Here is a 20,446-nt window from a genome sequence, read left to right on the forward strand (position 1 = left end):
TTTTTTAACTTTAAATCTCACAAGACTTAAAATTAATCGTTTTTAGTATAATTTGTTTAATTCAAATATAAGAAACCCAGAGATGAGACTCGTTTTATGTTGTAAATGCTTTCTTTTCTGCTGGGAAAGTTAATTAATGCAGTCTCATTAATTAATTTGCGAGTATCACAAATGAATACCCCAAGTCTGGAACGTCGAAGGAAAGCTTTTAGGTACAAAATCGGCGACTAAGTAAAACCCTCGGTAGTTCGATTAATTTCAATGAAGAAGCTTAATTACTAATTCTGGTAGGTGCAAAGTGACTCCTGCTTTGAGAATTGGATCGAAAATAACGTTGAGCACAGCCTTTTTATACCAGCTGTAGAAAGGAATTAAGCTTTCCAGATTTGTGATGGATTCATCATTGGGACTATTTATGCTGCATGCCACATATGAACAATAGCATTGTCAGCAGGGATGACGTAGCGCATTGGAATAGCAATGAGCTGTAACTAAAATTTCGACGCACGCAGCGATGGTTGTGGTTTGCGTAACGATCCTTCTTGTTCGAAGGGCCAGGTCGATGTAAGCGGGGATAAGCGAGCATGCATTATTGAGAAAATTCTGGCAATAAAGCGCTCAATAATTAACAGCAAGATAGATAGATAGATAGATAGATAGATAGAGAGAGAGAGAGAGAGAGAGAGATGGAGTCAGCGTGATTCTAACCTGAATTGAACGTCCGGTGAATGGCGTTTGGTGTGGCGGTGGCAGGGACAGGGGCACTTGCTGGAATGGGAGGACAGAAAAGATATCGAGTTAATCGATTTCATCGAGATCTATACTGTTTCTGCGCCGTAGGAGTGAGCTACGAACCGAAAAGCTCCAATGTATAGTATACATTCTATATTCTGGGATTTATTTTAGCTAGTCGCGACATACACTCATTCGTATATATGCGTTACACAATATACACACATTGAACGTTTTTTGGTATAGAAATCAACGAACCGTCATGAAGGGAGATCGAAATTTACGAATTTATGTTTCTCGATAAATATTGGGTTATACGTAATATCGTATAGAGAACTTGATTAAATTACGTAGGATATATATTTACATGGATATGGTGACTGACTAAAATTATCAATGATTGGTAGCAGGGAAAGTTATTAAAAAGTTGTAGAGCTAGTGTGCATGAAGTTGACATACGGGTAATCGGAAGAGATTAAATACAGCTAAACTAAAATTAAATCTGAACTTTTTTCCACTGAGGTAGAAAGGCAGTCATGCATAAGCTTGAAAGCTCCCTTACATGCTTTTTTGACAAAATTAGTAAGCGATCTATGCTAGAAGCTGAAATTTACCAATTCTATTTCAATATTTCGTTTTCTTTGTGGAGGATGATGGTGAGCTAATTAATTGAGATTAAGAGGAGCTAAATTTCATTTTGATGAAGGAAATGTATAGTATTTGACATTATATCTTGTAACGTCTAGCTTATATATTTAAATAATTGCTTCGTACTTACCTTCGACTCTCAAGTTAAACGCTAAATTCATCTTTGGATCAGTATTGACCTGGCACTCGTAAATATCAGCGTCTCTTGGCTGAACGTACACAATTTTTAACGTCCACTCGTCCGAAGACTCTGGATGCTTGATGGAAAATCGCTGATCCCCGGTGTAAACGTGAATCGACGAGCTCAAAATGTGCAAATCCCTTTTTCGCATCCAAGAGACCTAAATACAAACCATAAAATGTCTTTTAATTGCGAAATTATAAATGAATTATGCAGAATATAATTTTAACATTATCAGACGAGGAAATATATCATAGAAAAATTATAAGAGAACATTTTTCTATGAGTTTAAAATTAAAATGCCAAAATTTGTTTATACAGCTTAGGAGTGCCTCAAGATCAATCCTGCATAGAATCCTGTATATTGCTCGCGAAAGCAACTATATAGATAGTTCAATTCTGATCGAAGCTTCTTGCGTAATTCTACATAAAACGATAAAATCTCTTTCGAGGGAGCATGTACAGTCGCGTTCCCATTAATGCAAGAAAAATCGACGTACACGATGTGCGGTACATTGACCAAACGGGAAGTTGTGCGTTAAGCTTTGTGTCGTTGGCTTAGTGTGACATTTATACAAGTCATTAAAGATTGTCTTCCAACCACACTAACAATTACAGAAGTACGTGCTTTTCCCTACCTCCACACTTGTGTTTACATACAAGTACCCAGCTCAAACTATCGTTTCTTACAACGAAAGTTTAATGAAGCATTTTAGCCAAGAAACTCGAATAACGCTACAAATAAAGTTTAACGTGAATAATTAATATTCATGCACTTTTAACGCTTTTCCTTTGATTACTTTTAAAATACTAACATAAATATTGAACACTGCTTTAAAGCATAGTGATTTATAAAAAATTAGACGAGCGAAGATTGAACGAAAGCTTGGGAATTTGGAGTAGCCACAACTGTTTCGTGCTTTCAGCCTCACGTTCCATAGGGGCTCATTAAATGTGCGTTTCCGGGAAAGATGATATTCTCACTTTCTCATTAATTATTCGCTAACGTATCCACTTTAACTCTAGGCTCAAGGTGCTAACGCGGTACTTTCCTTGTAAGGCATTTACTGGAAAAATCACTGTTCGCCAGTAAGAGGCTAATGCGCTTATATACCTATATCTCTGCACAATGCAAGGATTGAAATTGTCAAATTATTTTTCGAATAGAATCTGAACTTAAAATTCGTATTTCAATTTTACAAAGGTGTATTTTCATCGACTTCCAACGAATTTCGTCTCTAATTCTTCATTTTTGTAACAGATTTATGACTCTATTTACGATGTATTATTTCCACGAGACCTTGTTACTAAGGGCGTGTTCACGAAACTGCTAGCAATACTAATACGCACACATTTCACACAATTTTTCATGCGCAGTATAGCGTTGATAGTAGTGAATAGTGTGCTGCATGTGAATGTGTCCTAAACGAAATACTATAAAAAGCGAAATTCTTCCCAAACTTGCTATATATATATATATATATATATATATATATATAATAAGCTGAAAGAAACACTTGGAAAAATCAATTTTCTGAAAAGTTTCCTTAAAACTGCTTTCTGAAATACTATCCTCGTATAAGAAATTATTTACAGTGTCATATCTCCTAAAAAAAAATTATAGATTTTTTTTCTGAAAATCTTGATCGGAATAGAGTGGAGCTTATACAATCAATATTAGATTTGATTTTTCGCCACCTACGCGTTCCCGGTCCAATTTCCTGCCGTCTCCGTCGATTTCCTCAATGGGCTCACATCTTCTGCCCACGCCGACTCTTATCGCAGCTTCTTTTGCGAGAAAATAGGAGGGCGAGAAGGGTAGGGTAAAACTCACGACGCTCGGAGTACCTAAAACATCTCGGAGAGCAGCTTACAGCCTGGTTGAAAGCAGTTTTGGAAGATTCGCCATTTTCTGCTTTGGTCCAACAGTCCAAAAGTGCGCTGAAAAGTCACTGCTTTTCGTTGGCGCATTTGCCACGCGGTGTGCCTCTTCATTTCTTTTTAGAATCACCTCCGTGACAAGATTGTGGAATGCAAGAAAAATACGTTTCGCTGGGGCCTGCGGTTCTTTGTGTTTCTATGTCACACGGCTAATTAGCTACTGTGTACCGGAAAATCTTGTCCAAAGAGCCGCGAAAGGACAAATTCGCCATCAAGCGGGAAGAATAAATTAGCCATGCAAGGAATCTGGGATCATACGCAGCGGCAAAATAATTCAACAAAATTATAAAATTGTGCTAATTAAATTTCTTATTTGCCAGGGGATCAATTACTACCGAGAGAAAGGGAAAGCGTTGGCCAGAAAGACCGAGGCTTTAAATAGGTACAATTGGAAGATTGAACGGAGAATTAGCAATGAATAAAGGAGAGGATTAAATTAGAAAGTGGACAAAGAATTGTAAACCTCGTGAAATCGGCTAAAGAGATACGTTGCGATTTAACCGAAGGGGGAAAGTATAAATGGCGAGAAAAGCATCTGCTTGAAAGCGGGCATTGAACGAGCGAACGAACGAGTTTCAGGAAGCTAGACAGTTTTTCTCGTGGAATATCTCATCGTCGTCGGACTCTCCTTTCCTCGCGAATTCACCAAGGCCAAGATGCGCGCGAATAGTTAGTAGCATTGCGCTGGCATTTTCCTCCTGTATGGCGACCACTTTCATCCCCGCCACTTTACAGCCATCCTCTCAGCGCGCGAAAATGGAAACTTTTCTATACTATAGCCGGTACATGTGACGGTTTTCCGTTCACGGTAATTCCCCGGATAAAAGGTTTTCCTACGCGCAACGCGAGTCTTGGTAAAGTGGTACTCGACTGTAAACCCGATTGCTCGCGATACGATAAGCATAGCTTAACATCTCCCGTCTAGCAGATGAATTTACCTTCTATCTACTATGTCAAAAATCATATTTTTCCACAGTTTTCCATTCATTCGAAACATATACCCACTGCTTACTCCATAACTGTAATCGCGGTACTATAAACAGATTGAAAGTAATTTCATCCAGTTAAATCAAAGTGTTGTGCGGTTTAATAATTTGTGATTTGGTCGTATGTATCTATATATCTCTAGTATGTACGCATATACATATAGGTATAAGTACCGACTCGATGCTGATGACCAAATGTTAGCCATTATTTTCATGGAAACGACTCCCAGTAGAATTACTCGAATTTACTTGGAATTTTTCCAGACTAAAGGATAAAGGATATAGGAATATATGCGTGTATCCTTTTTATACAAGGGTAAAAGAGGTTGTACTACAATTACGATGCTTTTGTACAAAGTATATGGAGACAAGTTTGTACTTGCCGAAAGAAAATGGGAGCTGCGCGAAGTGCAGCTTTGCTTCTACAACGATTTCGACGCTATTCACTACGACTCTAGGTGAGAAATGTTTTGTACACAAATACACAGAGAAAGGCATAAGTAGAAACATTGCTACTAGGTAAATGTTGGAATGATCGTCCACGTAAAACTGAAATTATACGCAATATACATATACTTTTCCTTGTTCCAAATAAGATTTGGCAGTTTATGGAGGGAAAGACATGTTTCTGGATGGCATCAAATAGAACGTCGTCGAGTTTTCGGTAAGAAAATGGAAACTTTGCCGGAGATCCAGCAGTGAACCGCGATTTCGCACTCGTATTCACGGTAATTTCTCTGGTAAAACGATTTCCGCGAAATGGAGGAGTAGGAAAAGGCGAGAGTAAGGGTCGGAACATGGAAAACTCAATTTGCGGGTGCAGGAGGATGTACGATTTGTACTTATACGTTGCAGAGTCAATTTAATGTTTCGCGGCTTTTTTCTGCTTAACTGCAAATTGTTTGGCGATTGCACATGTCGATTTAACGATTTTGCATGCAGAGATAAATAGAGTCTACGTCGCGAAGCACAGTAAAAAATCAATAACGTACTTTAAAAAGAAAATAATTCAAAACAGATTACAGATGGACTGATTTATCGAGTTATATTTAGTTCACTGGAGTGTGATGGAAGAAGACTGACAAAGGGACTCGTATATCTACCTAGAAACATAATACACGCATTGATTCCCACGAACCAATTAAAGTAGCTCAAAGCCAAGCAATTACTTAGTATTTTCGAAATTAATGGTGGGAATCTTTGCATGCGAATGAGTCGCGCTATAAAAGATCTTGAAGGATTAGTGATTCTTAACGACGATATTTAACGGAAAGCAGCCTCGGATAGAAAAAGGGTCCAGGGCGGACTAACAGAGAGAGAGAGAGAGAGAGAGAGAGGAGAGAAAAATAAGGTAAGCGATGAGTTTTCAGCTATCAGTATCGAAGTGTTCGTGATGGTGGTGCGAGCGAGAAAGAAGGTTGGAGAGTTGAAAGAAGAGAAACGAGAGGAATAGGAAGAACAGGGTAAAGTAGTAGAATCTGTGGGTAGGGGAGGGAGAGAAGGGGTTGAGCCAATGGGACGAGACTAATTAGTATTGGCGACCCGTACCCTCTCTTCTTCCTCTCCCTTTTCTCGTTGAACAGGGCACCCTTAGTCTCAGTCTCCGACAGACTGGGGCCGAAGGTGTTGCTAGGAGTGTCTTGGGGGTAGTTCCCGTTAATGAGCCCCCGGTAACGACGCCTTTTTCCTTCGCGGCCATATATATTGCTCCGAAAGGTGCGCTCTTCTCCGGAGAAAGCCCATTCTCTCACCTATCCTCGGCTCTGCACAAGGTCGTCTCTGCATTTTACGCCTCGGAGCTCAAACATTCTCTGGATAACCATCACCAACCTTCATCGTTTATTTTGACTTAATATCATACCTCGGCATCTGACATATCACTTACGAATGAAATCGCGTCTTTTGGTACAACTTGTCTTTATTATTATTATTATTATAAGTAAGCATTTCACGTAGTAATAAAGCAAATGTCAGTTTCGTATTTGCAGAGTTTTTCATGAAAAGCTAATATTGGCGGAAACGGAAACGAAGGGAGATTAATCAATCGAAACGGCAGAGTAAACGAGAAACTGGTACGGTGCTTTGAGAATATACTTAAAAGAGGATTTAACGCTGGAGGAAAAGGGTCATAATTCACGCTAAGTTGCCACCGATCTTTGTCACGCGTCACATTTCGCATGGCAACTGAACTTTGCCTGATATTCGCGTGGGCTCTTGCGGAAAGCTTCATAAATTTAGCAAGTGCTGCGTGCGCTCGGCATGTGGCCAATAAGTGATACGTACACACAAGGTACACTGAATTGTCGATTCAGAATGACAGGGAAAAGAAATGAGGCTGCTATACGTACTTGTCTATTATATCTAAAATTAGATATTCCACAATAAGTAACTGGGACAGATTCTTAAAAAACTTAATGTATACCTATATATATATATATGTGTGTGTGTGTGTGTGTAGCATACAGTTACCCCTTATTTGTATTTAATAATTCGTAAAAACAATTAAAGATTCAGTTTTCGTCTACGAAACATAAATCTAGGAAATACGAAGTTTCTTTGTAACAAGATTATTCATATTTATTTGAGCTACGTCAATCGCAACTTGTTTACTCGCACTTTTTTATTATAATATATACTATTATATATTTACTTATAGGGCGAGAGAATTATACTTTGAGTATAAAACTGTATTTGGAATGAGCAGCAATTTCATAATATTAATAATATATAATCGTGTAGTGTGCACTGCAGTATTGCAGCAACAACACTTGGAAATTGCACGACAACTAGTCGCCCTTTCCTTCTCTAATCATAAATCAAACAATATCGATTATGTGTTTACTTACCATATATCGCGGCGGCACCGTGCAATACTATTCGCCAATACGCGCTCGTACAGTTTCTTTTATATTTCCGAGAAATATGCGATTTATAGACGAAACTTGATGCAGTTATTTGTTTCCCTCAGAGTTTTATTTATTTCCATATACACTCCGTGAAAACATGTTTGATATCGTATAGAATTTATACCAACCAGAATCTCCCACGATATTCATTAATAGGGGAATTTTTCGCTCGAAAGAATTTTGTTCAAATTCTGCAGTATTGAATGAAAAATCCAGTTAACTAGGATAGTAACGTGGATCATTAGATTCACGATGGTTAATCCAATTTCCATGTTGAATTACCGAACGATTTTCGATGCGTTAAATTGTTCAGGGAATATCGTGAGAGCAGAGAGCTTCCGCTTGATCCTGCTTTACCAACAAATGGATAAAAATATCCAGAAAATAAAAAGCCACTGTAAAAGATTTTACATCTTTTTTTCGCATTTTTCGAAATACCATCGGGATGTTGAAAAGATACTATATGAGAAATTTCATGAAAAGTTATCATAAAAAGATATTTCGCGTGTTTCGAATTCAATTTTAAGTAATATTATAACATTCAGGGCACGTATAGCTATATAGATTTCGAGCAATCGATTAAAATATTAAAGCTAGCTGGGATAATGCCTTCGGCAATTAGATTCAGGGCAGTTTATCCGATTTCCACGGTAAATTACCAAACAGTTTTCACCGCTATAATTTGTTTCGCGTTGAGAAAACCGTGCGCTATAGTAAGCAGCTGTAGTCGTCGGAACTCTCATTGTTTTATCGGAGAAATTCAAAATATCCTTACTTTGTATGACGAGGACGTTACTAAATATTATAAAACGTACTAGAAGAAAATCCAGTAATTCTTAGTCTATTGAATGCTTCTTTACCAAGCTTCAGGCTCTTACCTTAAAATCAATTTCAACACGGAAAAAAGTGACTTTAGCGTTTTAGCAAAAATAATAATATTTCTTAGGAAATAATACAATATTTTCCAAGAAATATTAAACATTACTTTAATATGAAGACAAATCTTTCGAATTTTAAGTAGTACACCCCCCTCCCCCTATTTTGATATGATAATTGTTAGTACCGAACGGTAAAGTTCACTGCAACAAATATTGCCCCCTCAATCACTAGATGACAATTATTCTTCATATACTATAAGGAAAGACCAAAAATTTTACCATCTTAAAGCGTATAGTGTGGCGCGGGGTATATTATTTATATTCATAAATACAAGTAGAGCTGAAAGCCTGAATATACCTTGGCATTTTTATTAAAAGTAATTCAATCTAGAATTTGGGAACGAAGCCTCACGGGTATGGCACCCTAGGGATGTTTACTTATAACGTACACACACAAAAACCGGTGCTACCACTAGGGATTAAATAAGAGAATATATATATATATATATATATATATATATATATATAAGTATATCCACGCCATAAAAAAGATGATACGGTGAAAAACAAAAATTGTGTGAATTGTAAAACATTTTTGGAAAATTACAACGACAGTCTCGGGCAACTTCGTAATCCTGCACGAGATCGTTGTAAGTTTTATACCAATTTCTTACAATGTATATAAAATAATACAGACTTTTAATATCAATATTAACATTTTTTAAATAAATAGTTAATATACCGAATAATAGATAATTTATTATTATAATACCATGGAAGAGTTGGATAGCAACATTCGTTTAAAGATTACACCAAAGGAGGACGCATGAAATAGTTGTTCATTGAATCATAAACCAAAGGTATTAATTGAATTGAAAAATTACGTTGTCTACAAATAAATTAGAAGTGAAAAGTAATCGTCATACGTACATGCTACTCTTATCTAGGAACATTTACTATTGTATCATTCGAAGATCAATTCTAGATCACTGATTTCATTTGTTTCTCGCGGGATAACAATAGAGTTTTTTAGGTCGATAATTGCGTACGGTTGCTGCGTTCAATTAAATGTATGAAAAAAGAATGGTCTGATAGCTACAAATGCTACTACATCTGACCATTTGTTGTCTTAAGCGAATATGAAAAGTCCACTCCCATTATGTTCTTTTGTTAGATAGGTAACAATACTATGAAAGAGTTGTAGTAAGATTAGAACATGCATGTGTTTGTGTGTGTGTGTGTTTCATATAAGTGATTACGATATAAAAAAAGCAAAAGAAAATTACTTATTCATTTATCGTCGATATAGTTTTAGGAAGATCATACACTACGTCAAATTACACGATGGGTCATATATTCTGAATTTATGCGTGTGTATTATACTCGACGCCTAAGGACATTTCTGTATCTCCATTTGCTAATTACTCCATATACTTAGCACATATCCTGAGGATAATGTATTAATTTTCATTAATCCAGCGAATATAACGCGTTTGAAGCATCGCTTCAGGATTTCCTCAGGCCATTACCATATACTCCTGATTAACCAAGACCAGAAAACTTTTGCACGATAAATTATATTGCTTCAAACTGTCGATTTACTTTGTAAGCTAGACCAATTATCATCTTCTTTCAATTTGCCCTCTATTCAATTCAATTAAATTTTATTTCTTCTTCTCGAGTGAATTTTTAATATTACGCGGAGGTTTGTTTTTCCTGGATGTATTTAATTTCACTCGAGAAGTTTGCCCTAAAAGTTTCTCCACTTGACTTTTCCCGGTCTTATAATTTTCCTAGTATAATCCGTTGCATTTTTGGTGGTATTTTGTTTTATACGCTTATTTAGCCACGACTAACTCTTTGAACCACCTGAAGTTAGTTCATGTAATGGATCGCGAGGCAAGAAGTGAAAGCTGAAAACTCGTAAATTTAACGCGGAAACTCGCGTCGAAACTCGGGAGTAATTTGAACGACAGGAGGGTCGACGCTTACATAAGCTACGGTCGCCGGATCGAAGACGGGAGCTTGCCATCCTTATACCACCTCCTTTTACTCTCTTCTCTCCTCCTGTACCCTACCTCTCTTGCCCCTTCTCTTCAACCTCTAACTTCGGCTTCCTCATCGACTCCCTGCGTCTTCTCTGCTTTTCATCAGAGTTGCTCATTTCACGAAAGAAAAAGTTAAATTTGCATTCGGTCTAACGGCTACGGGAAAGGTCCTTTCCCCGCCATTTCTTACCCATTTTCATCCTACAGCTCGCTTTTCTTTTTTACACGCTTCATATCAGTATACCTAAGACAAGAAAAATCTAAAAAATGCCAAATTTCACTGAGCGCAATGCGAAAAGTTCCCTTTTCATAATTTAGCTTTTATAATTTATATAGATAAAGTTTTTAAATACGAGAAATGCAATGCCCGAAGTAAGAAGCATTATACGTTTAGTTTTCTTTTTATAAAGAAATTTCTGTTTTAGGTTCCTGTTGTTTTCAATGCATATTTTTCTCTTTCATCAGAATCGGGTTTGTGTCCCGAAAGGAAAACTTATATTCGCATTCGAAGCAACCCCGGAAGGTGCAGGTTCTTATCACGGAGGTTCCTTTTCGAAGGATATTCCCCTTATTCGTTTCTTCGTTCTTTTTTTAGGATTTATCTTCTTCCATCTCAGTGTTCTAGGCGAAAAATTCATAAAGAAAATGAGGCAATAATACGTCTGGGTAGAACCGTACACCTTTTATCCAAACATTAGATTGTCAATATTGCTTTCAATTTTCACTACCTACTTCTAATATCAACCTTGTGCCAAGGCACTTGGTTCAGGTGTTATCGCAATTTATCTTTTTCTTCATGCATATAAATAAAGTTAAATTTTTTATATTCCAAGGAATAATTTTAATTTGAAAGTATGATAAATCTTTTGCAGCGAGGAGTTGAAAACGTAAAATTTTATTACTCGAGGTATAGCATAAATTAGTATTCTAGGTGCATTTAGAAACTTAAGCGTTCAACGGAGGTCTCCTTGAGACCCATGCCAACTATTTCCCGAGCATCTCACAGCTGAATTTCGAATTTATCTGCCTATGCACACACGAGATATAAATTTATAACGCCACGCGGAGTTACGCTTTACGGAATAAAAATTCACCCTTCGCTGATCTCTTGCCGCACGTAATAGCTTGTCATGGTTCACCCCATCGGACAAATCTAGCAATATATTTTGACCTCGAAGCTGCGCACCTCCCGATTCCTTAAGGCATTATAGGCAACAGTCGAAGAAATATTGAACGTACATGGTCAGCTTTCATCGCGTCTAAAATTTTATCTTTGAATCACTGGGAGTTGCCTTTTTCGTTGCGACACAGCCAAAACATTTTATTACATTGCTGGAATGTGTTTGGCATTACGAAGGACCATGGAGCAATCTTGAGGAACCTTCCATTTCTTCAATTACGCAGTTAAAGCCGACCAAAGGTATAGTCGTATCAATAGATTTACGAGGGTAGAGTACATCTAGGTAGTACATAAGGCTTGATAGTCGAGTATTGGACTAGAGGAAAGGGCTTAGTTGATTATTCCGTCAAGGGGATGAGATAATGGCATGGATCAGACTAAAAAACTAGATAAAGCTGAAACAAAGAAGGATGGCCATTTGAGAGAAATGTGAACACGCGAAATTGAAAGAAAGAGAGAAGACCGATCGAGGGAGGGAGTGGAAAACGATTGAAGTGGAGGGAGGGGTAAGATAGGGAAACAACAAGGACAATAAACAAAGACGTCGAAAGGTAGAAAGGATAGGCACTAGTTAAGAGAGAGAGAGAGAGAGAGAGAGAGAGAGAGAGAGAAAGCATAGTGAGGCAGGAATGAGAAGAAAGGAGCAAGGCACAGTCGGTCTTTTAGGATTAAAATAAATCCTAATCTAGCTCAGGTCGTAAAGTCAAGAGGGCAACCGGCTCTTCTGGCCGTGACTCCAGAACGAAAAAAATAAACGAATAAAAGGAATCTCAAACGCTGTACGAGAAAATGTTGCCACGGATAATTCTTCCCGTCTTCGTGGACTGGGGTTTACAGATATTAGCCCTTAGTGTCAAGAATGCAGTAAATTTTCCGACTCACTTGCTATACTTACTTCGATCCGCACTTGTCTCAACTACAGCGAATGATACTAAAAGAAATCAACAAAAATAAAACACGAACCACTCTGAATAATCCCGTCTAATTTATCCGTCCGTTTTACCTCGCCTCATGATTACGCCAATCTATCGTATCAAAAAGAGCCAAAGGTGGGAAATTCGATGAAATTATGTTCGCGTCAGGTGGCTCGAATCTCATCTATTTTAAGGCTTTTCGCAATCCGTTAGAATGATTTATGGCAAAAGGAAATTCACTGTGAGGAGTGCAGTAAATTTCTTCGTTCTTCTTCAGTCCCTACATATGCCACACGTACTGAAATATAAAAATTCAGCATTAAATTCGGTAAATGGGACTCGTTTCCAGTAATCCAGGTCTCATTTATTTATAAGACTATTTACATTTATGTTGGATAGCAGTGACGTGAGAGAAGCCAGTAAAATAGTAGGGAAACAAAAGCAAGAACAGCTGGTACTCGAGTTGCTCGGTGTCTTCGATCTGAATCTACAGAATTCAAGTCACGTATACTATACTAGGTTTATGGTAAGAAAGAAAATATTCATACACGAAGCATAATAGGCTTTAAATTTGTGAATAGAGACAAAACGTAACGAAAGATAATGAAAAACATGTTTGCTATCTCGCAATGATTCGGTATACTTATTACTTGCATATAATGAATGTTGATAAAAGACATTAACAAATTAGGACGTGGCCAACTTCGAAAGATGTAAATATATCAAGTGGGAAAGTAGAATAAAAATTTAAATTGAATAATATTTATTAAAAATATTATTAAAGTTATTAGAACGACTGTTATATGCGATATAATATAAAAGAATATTATAAATAACCATTTGTAATATAAAATTTTCTCTGATAAAGATGAATGGAATGGAAGGTGCAACTCTGCGTGCAGGATCGTGTCTCATCCATCCATCGTTGAACTTAACACAGGTAGATAGGTGTAGCGGGGGGTTAGTAATGGCCAAGGACTGGGTAAACAAAGTATCTCCTTGTCCAAGGGTACCTCGGAGCCAGAGCTAGAATCTACGTTGTTGAGTTAGGTTAGTGTTAGCCCAAGGGAAGGAGGGGCGGCCGAGTGTTGTATGATATGATACTTGACAAACGGCTTCCATGACCAAGTGAGTACCTTGGAAAGTATGGCTGTACTCGCGCGCTGGAGCATCTCCTAAAAATAAACATTCTTGACAGTCTCCCAAAGGTGTCCATCTCCTCGCACTTGCACATTAAAATCTCCTCAGCCTTTTTCAACTCTCCTGTCAATTTGTTATTATCCAAGTTAATAAGCATAATATTGCACAATCGTAAAACCAATAGCTTCTCTATAATTCTTTCATTGAAATTCTTATGATTTAAAATTTCCTTTGAAAGAAGTCCTATGTCATTGAAAAATTCGTAAAATAGCGTTTTAGTAGCTCATTGTATAATCATTATAAGTCCACGTTATGCCCGATAATTGATTACTAAATCACTGGAAATGAAAGCCTGCATTCGATAGTAATAACAGCATGAATGGCGGTAATAGAGTCAATATTCCCTTTCAAAGCCAATTAGGGTAGATCTTATAAATTATTAAAATAAATTTGAATTAAAGGAATAAAATCCTTAGTCTGTGCCTTATCGATTCCCCGTGTTGTATAAAGGTTACAAAAAGGAATAATTGTTTGAAAAAGCATTAATTAGCTAAAGACGATTAGTTTGGAAGGCTTTAATGTTATTATCAGTTATAAGTTCTGGGCGAACATTTGTATATGAGCAAAAATCAATTGAAACGCGATTCTGGATGGATCATATATATATATATATATATATATATATATAGTTTTCTCTTTCGTCGGAGATATTCTAGAGATCCTATGATTTCCGCGCGTGTCTGTGGTACAATGTGCATTATTATGTGAACGCGCCTCATTATGTAGCAAGCAACTCCTACCATTGGATGCAATCCTTTCATCCTGCTCGCAGTTATCCATGACGGCGTCACGTCGGCGTAACCGACATCTTGAATTCCACCGACGACGCTACCAGTTCGAGGTCTCTTCTTCTTTTGTCTCCTAGCAATTATGACGCTTCCATTCAAAACAACCCCTATGATTGTTATACGCTACGATTTCCCCATGGTTGACAGGCTTACTGTTCTTCATCGTCTCCAACCCCCTTTACTTTCTTAATTCCTTTCGGTACGAACAAAGAACTATTTTCTAAGCTAACATCTTTATGCTTTTCAAATATTGTAAATTACATATTTCATTTTGTTGTATATCTTCGATTTGTAGTTTTTCATAATTATAAGTTACTACTTTGGTTATCATACATTTTAAGAATATAGCGCAGTATTTTATTTAAAATTCTAATACGAAGATTTACCAATGGAATATTGCTTATTGATTATGAAAGGTTTATAAGAAAAAAAGCAAATTAGTTATAGCAGTCAATATCGTTATTAAAAGCATTTTAGAATCGCTTATAAAAGCTTTGTATACTTTTAAACGCTTTATTACTTATTTTTGTAGTAAATACACGTTTGGAAAGTGGTATTAAAGAGGCATTGAGGTAAAAAGTAACCAAAGTGCAATTCTGAGTGGTAGCTTTGGTGGACAAGTTAGACTTGACACGGTTTTCGAGAGATGGGCGATCGCGGAGCTCATGCAATCACATTGCTAAAAGAGGGAGTCCGCAGGTCCAGGTGCCAGGGGCTTCGCGCGATGTGATCGATTAGTAAAGTCATTTTCAGCGACGACTCAAGCGGGGTACGCGGGAGCATCGAACTCATCGGGGGAGGGTGAGGGAGAGAGAGACGGATCGGAGTAGGGTTAGACGGGGAGAATGTAAAGGTGACGATGTGCAGGCAGACGGAAAAAGTCCGTGGACCGTAATATCTTCGCGATCGTTATTACTGCCTCTCATCTCCAATGGAAATCATTTCCAGGGCTTGGATTGTGCACTCCTAACCATCATCCTCACTAATGACTGTTGCATACAAACGTTTCTCCCAGCACATCGACAGGCTAAAGTAAACTAAAAGCTGTAGGAAAAAGAGAGGACCGCGTCTGCCTGACGTCGCCGCACTTGACTAAAAAAAAGGGTCCCCGTGCAACGCTCCTGCACTCCGGGAACTCCTTTTTTTTCCTTTTTTACCTCTTACTCTCTTTTTGGGGCAACCCTATTGTCTCGGATTAAACGAAAGTGCGAGCAGCCAAAATACCGCATAGTGCAGGTTTGTCGATGCGCACGGAAGACTTCAAAAGATTTTCGCCATTCTCTCCCTTATACATTCCTATTCGTTTTTATTACGAGTTTGTATTGGGGTCTGAACGCCGCCGCTGCGGGCAGATTGATTCTGAAAAGGAGCAAAGTGAAATGTATCGTGACAAGTCTAGAACGAGAGGACTTTGCTTCTGACCCACTTTCTTCGTAATAAAATGAAACCATTAACTTATGTTTAAGAGCATCGCATGATTTGTTATTTCTAGATTTTATAACTAAGTCGCTAAATCATTCGTGGCTAATAAGAGCTTTAACAGAGACTGCATTCTTCATACACCGAATAGATATATAATCCACGTTGTAATAAAACAAAGTTATATTTTTCTCTCCGAAAATTAAGATCAAAGGGTTAAATATGTGAATTCACGTAGCGGAATTCTTATCCTTTTTGTTTATTTAATGGATCTAGTATTTCTGTAACACAGGAAAGGTCCGGAATTCTATTGAAATTTTTCGAAATTATATCTCGTACAGACTATTTGTAATTTTTCATTTTTCGCAGTGACTCGTTGCTATTATGCGCAAGTTGAAATCTTCGAAGCGTGAATGATTTCCGTCAAATATTTCAACGATAACTTTTACGTTTGAAAAGCAGATCCAATTTAATTCTGTTGAGACTCTGCTAAATTGAAATTTTCCAATCGTTTTAAATTATTTTTTATTTATCACGAGTAATAATTCCTTTTGAAGAATACAAATAAAACTAGCAACGGTTTTAATTTTCATATAGTCGATTTCGATCAATGTAGCGCATTTACAAGCAGCTGGCATTAAATATCAGTCGGCTTGTTGTAAGCTCTTTGCTATTGTGTGTAACTTTGCGACCTTTGATCAAATTGACCGTCGGTTTTAGGGGGGCTTTCATAAATTATGACGGAAACTCTTCAAGGATTCAATTGATGATTTCAGTCGAGGTTGAATTATCAATCCCAAGGTACCGGGACTATTCTGATTCCACATTGGTGCAACTTTGGAAGATTTAGTAGAGATCGACCTCTCATTTGGCAGCCAATTACAATGCCACCGGTAATAGCATCGAATCCAGCGCCGGAACTACGACCGAGAACAGTGGTCGAATTGCTACCAATAGTGGTAGAGGCGTGTGGTTTCCGTCAGTCGTGTAACTCACTTCCTATCCCCTTCTTCTACTCTTATTCAAATGTATACTGTGCATGCATATACTGCACATACATCCTGAAACTTTAATTCTCCATGTAAAATATAGATTTGTGTGCAATATGTATTACCCTAATAATTTCATCAAAATATTTGCTCGCTCCACAAGCGGCTAATACAATTATTCTTACATTTATTGAAACGCAAATCGGTCCAAAACGTGCAGTATTCCCGCAAAGCTTACATTGACCAAACGGAACGCACAAAGGTCTTGATATAACAGGTATAATATAGAGTATGATTGCATGTGTAATTGAAACACCATAAACTACCGTTATAATTCCTTATAAGCTTCATACCGTTGGAATTATGGCGTATATGGCTTTGGCTCTTAATACCTCACACATTTACGACCTCGGAATCCCTTCTTCTTCCTTTGTAAGCTTCTCGCGCGCGATCACCAACCATCTCTCCCCTATATTCACCACCCCTCACCCTTACCAAGCCTCCACCGTGGCACGCCGTCACTCTTCAAACTTCCGACCACAGTAAAATTGCCTTTGGCAGCTAGAAACTTGATTTTTTCTATCCTATATTTTTAAATTGCTATAAGAAATAATAATGTAATTTCTTCATTTATCTGTTTTCAGAATCGAAAATCCGTCAAATACAATGTTAAATCCTCGCAGTTCAATGGAGGCTCCCCTATATATCCGGGATGAGCAGCACAGAGTAAAGTCTCGTCTTTCAGTCCGAAGTTACTTCATCTTCAGCTTCATTCATCTAACCCTATTCTTCTCTCTTTTCAAGCATTACGCTTATCTTCCTCTGCAACCTCTATATCTTTTTTATTTAGCACGTAGAAACCATTGCAATTCTCCCACGGTTTACCAAAACTTCCTCATATCATCTTTCGTTAATGACGTATGGCGTACTTTAGTTTTACTACTACTCAGTGCATACCAATTACAATCAAATTTTGTAAGCTATTATTAACAAAGCTTATTAATGCTACTTGTGCTGGAGTAGGATCGTAAATACGTAGGAAATCTCATCGATGGATTATTTCATGAAATTAGCTCCCTTTTGATTTTAGTTAGATTCGCAAATAATAGTAAAAAGTACGAAAAGCTCAGCACTCACTGTAATCCAAGCGATAAATACTAATGCTAAATGCATTTTACTAATGCGCTCTATGAAGCTATTCTACGTTAATACTTCACAAGGGAAACTCCGTTAAACTGTAACACCCTATTTAATGTTGTAACGCGCGGTGTAATAGTCGCATGCGCGCAGAAAATGCTCCAGGACGCCAAGCTTATCCACCAAAACGAGCATAAACCACATTAAATCGAGCTCGGACTAGGATCTCTATTGCAGCAAGTACATAACAAAATAGTTTTTCCATCGGGCAAAGTACATTGCGTAAAAAATAAATTAAGTATCAATTGTGTGCCAGTATACCTGACATTCTATTAAAAAACCTTCTCCCAACTAAAAAAAGTATGTCCTTCAATCGTTTCATTTCTCGATAAACTAAATATTCGGTTGACTCACGGTAGCTTTGTCTTGAACATCATGAGATATTTTTGCCTCGCAGTATATTTACAAAAAACGGTTTTTCAGAATAGGTTAGTATATAGACCAAAGTCTCACTTAATTGACAGAATTTTAATTGAATATATTCCACACTCGAGTAATTATAATTTTTAGCTTTCCCAAATTTATTACGTAGAGAATAATGTCAGTGTGCTTTTATGAGGTGGTAATAAACACCAACGTCACTCATGGCCCTGAAACGGTAAAAAGCGACAAAGATAGGAGTTTTCCAGTGTACCTTGAATCATGGTAAAACTCTATCGTATACTCCTTAAAGTGCACGCGGTCCATTAATATTAATCTTTAGTCCACTATTTAATATAAGAAGTCATTGTTACAAAATATATAATTTGTTATATACGTTTGCGAACTGTTAAGTACGCTCGTGTGGCGTAGTCTCGCTATATCACACTATGCCTGTCGATAAGGTACTTATATATATATTTTATGAATTGAAACACGATAAAGTTATAAGAATATTTCTGGCACTACAAAAGTCATTGTCTGATAAGAAAACTTATCGAAATATTAACTATCCGCGTTTTTGCCCGAAAACGTTCTATATATTCTTGAAAGTGCAAACTATTGATATATCACCTTTTTCTTCAGCATTATATTTTATTTTTTCACTTCATTTAGGTTTTCATCAATGTATGCTACATATAACTCAAACTTATACAATTTCATCAGTTCTTAAGGATTATTGAAATTTTAAAACAATGTTATTTACTTATCAACTTCTATAAATAAAGGGTAAGTAACTTTAATGACTCGTAGGATATTTATTTTCGTTCATAAATTCCAGTAAAAGAGAGAGTTTATTTAATTTAACTTTACGATTGTATTATACGAAGTACGACGTTTTAATTAATGGCACTGGCTCTCAATGGGATCAATAGGAATTACAAGTCACAAAGAGATTCCAGCCATAGCTTTCTTGGTCTAATTCTTTCTGTTTTGTATATAAATATAAGTAGAAATTTGTATAATTATGTATATTCAACAAAATTTATTTGAATTCTTGATTGAAAAAGATGGTAATCTTAATAGTATGGCTGCGTAGGTAGTCTGATTGTTTTTGATTCGGATTGCCCTGCTCTTACATATAGAGCCATTTGTTTGCAGGATCTTGACAGGGATTGGCTGGTATGCCACGCAAGAAACATGGCTATACGCATAGGAAAAGGAGAGATAAAAAGTGTTCCGTAGTCGGCTTAGCAAAGGGATGAGAAGTATTCATGGTAAGATTGAAATTAGAATCCCATGTCGAACGTGTCGCTGACATCTTATCGAACCATCCGAATCGATTTTAGATTTATCGCCGTGCACGAGTACAGTATTGGAGAGAATCTCGAGCTTCTCGTCGCCTGTACACGCTCGCTAAAATGTTTCATGCGCTAAGGCAAGATCGTAAAAACTCTGCCCAAGGACCGCGGCGAATCTTTTTATGAGCGCATCTACCCACGATAGGGAAGCTTCGCTCTTTGCGACGCTTGCAAATCAGCTACGGAGGAAAGATGGTGAATATTCTCAGTCTGCTCTACACTTTCATAATTTTCCCGGTATTTTTCAAGGTGAGCGTGAATACGCGCTTGAAACGTCAAAGAAGTTTGCAATTCGTTGTTAAGAGTCCATGGAGTTGAGCAAAAACGAAGGAAAAGAGTAAACAAAACGTCCCCGCATATAATAGACCTGGCCGTTTCAATTTAGTATAAAGAGCGGTAAAACCGCGAAAACTGTACGAATAGACTGTTTATACACAAAAAGCTTTGGGATTGGAAATTCTCCGATGAATATAATCTCTCTTTTTCTATCCTCTTTCTCTTCTAGGTCCTCTTTTTCTCGCAGACTCTCTATATATTCTTTCTTATATTGACTTACGCATCCTTTCAAGTTACGCTTGAAATTGATGTGAGCGGCTCGGTATTTTTCATCATAAGAGTTTTTCACAAACAAAAGTGTAGAATTCTTTTCAATACACCGATAGGTACATTTCTTTCCGAACGTGCTTTATAATGCACAAATAACACTATAATGAAGAAA

The 20,446-nt window shown here is 37.2% G+C and overlaps 1 protein-coding gene across 2 annotated transcripts in view; it reads right to left on the reverse strand.

Annotated features, from left to right (window-relative positions):
• LOC136773509 (lachesin-like) overlaps positions 1–20,446 on the reverse strand; it is a 111,771-nt gene that overhangs the window by 7,422 nt on the left and 83,903 nt on the right. For both annotated transcript variants that reach the window (XM_066727242.1, XM_066727241.1), the window contains exon 4: positions 1,511–1,721. In XM_066727242.1, the coding sequence (XP_066583339.1) occupies positions 1,511–1,721 (211 nt within the window). The remainder of the gene's footprint in view (positions 1–1,510; positions 1,722–20,446) is intronic.

Source organism: Prorops nasuta, unplaced genomic scaffold (genome assembly GCF_024137725.1).
Source record: "Prorops nasuta isolate Cenicafe-Biocafe unplaced genomic scaffold, Cenicafe_Pnas_1.2 PNAS00005, whole genome shotgun sequence".
In the NCBI taxonomy this organism is placed as follows: Eukaryota; Metazoa; Arthropoda; class Insecta; order Hymenoptera; family Bethylidae; genus Prorops; species Prorops nasuta.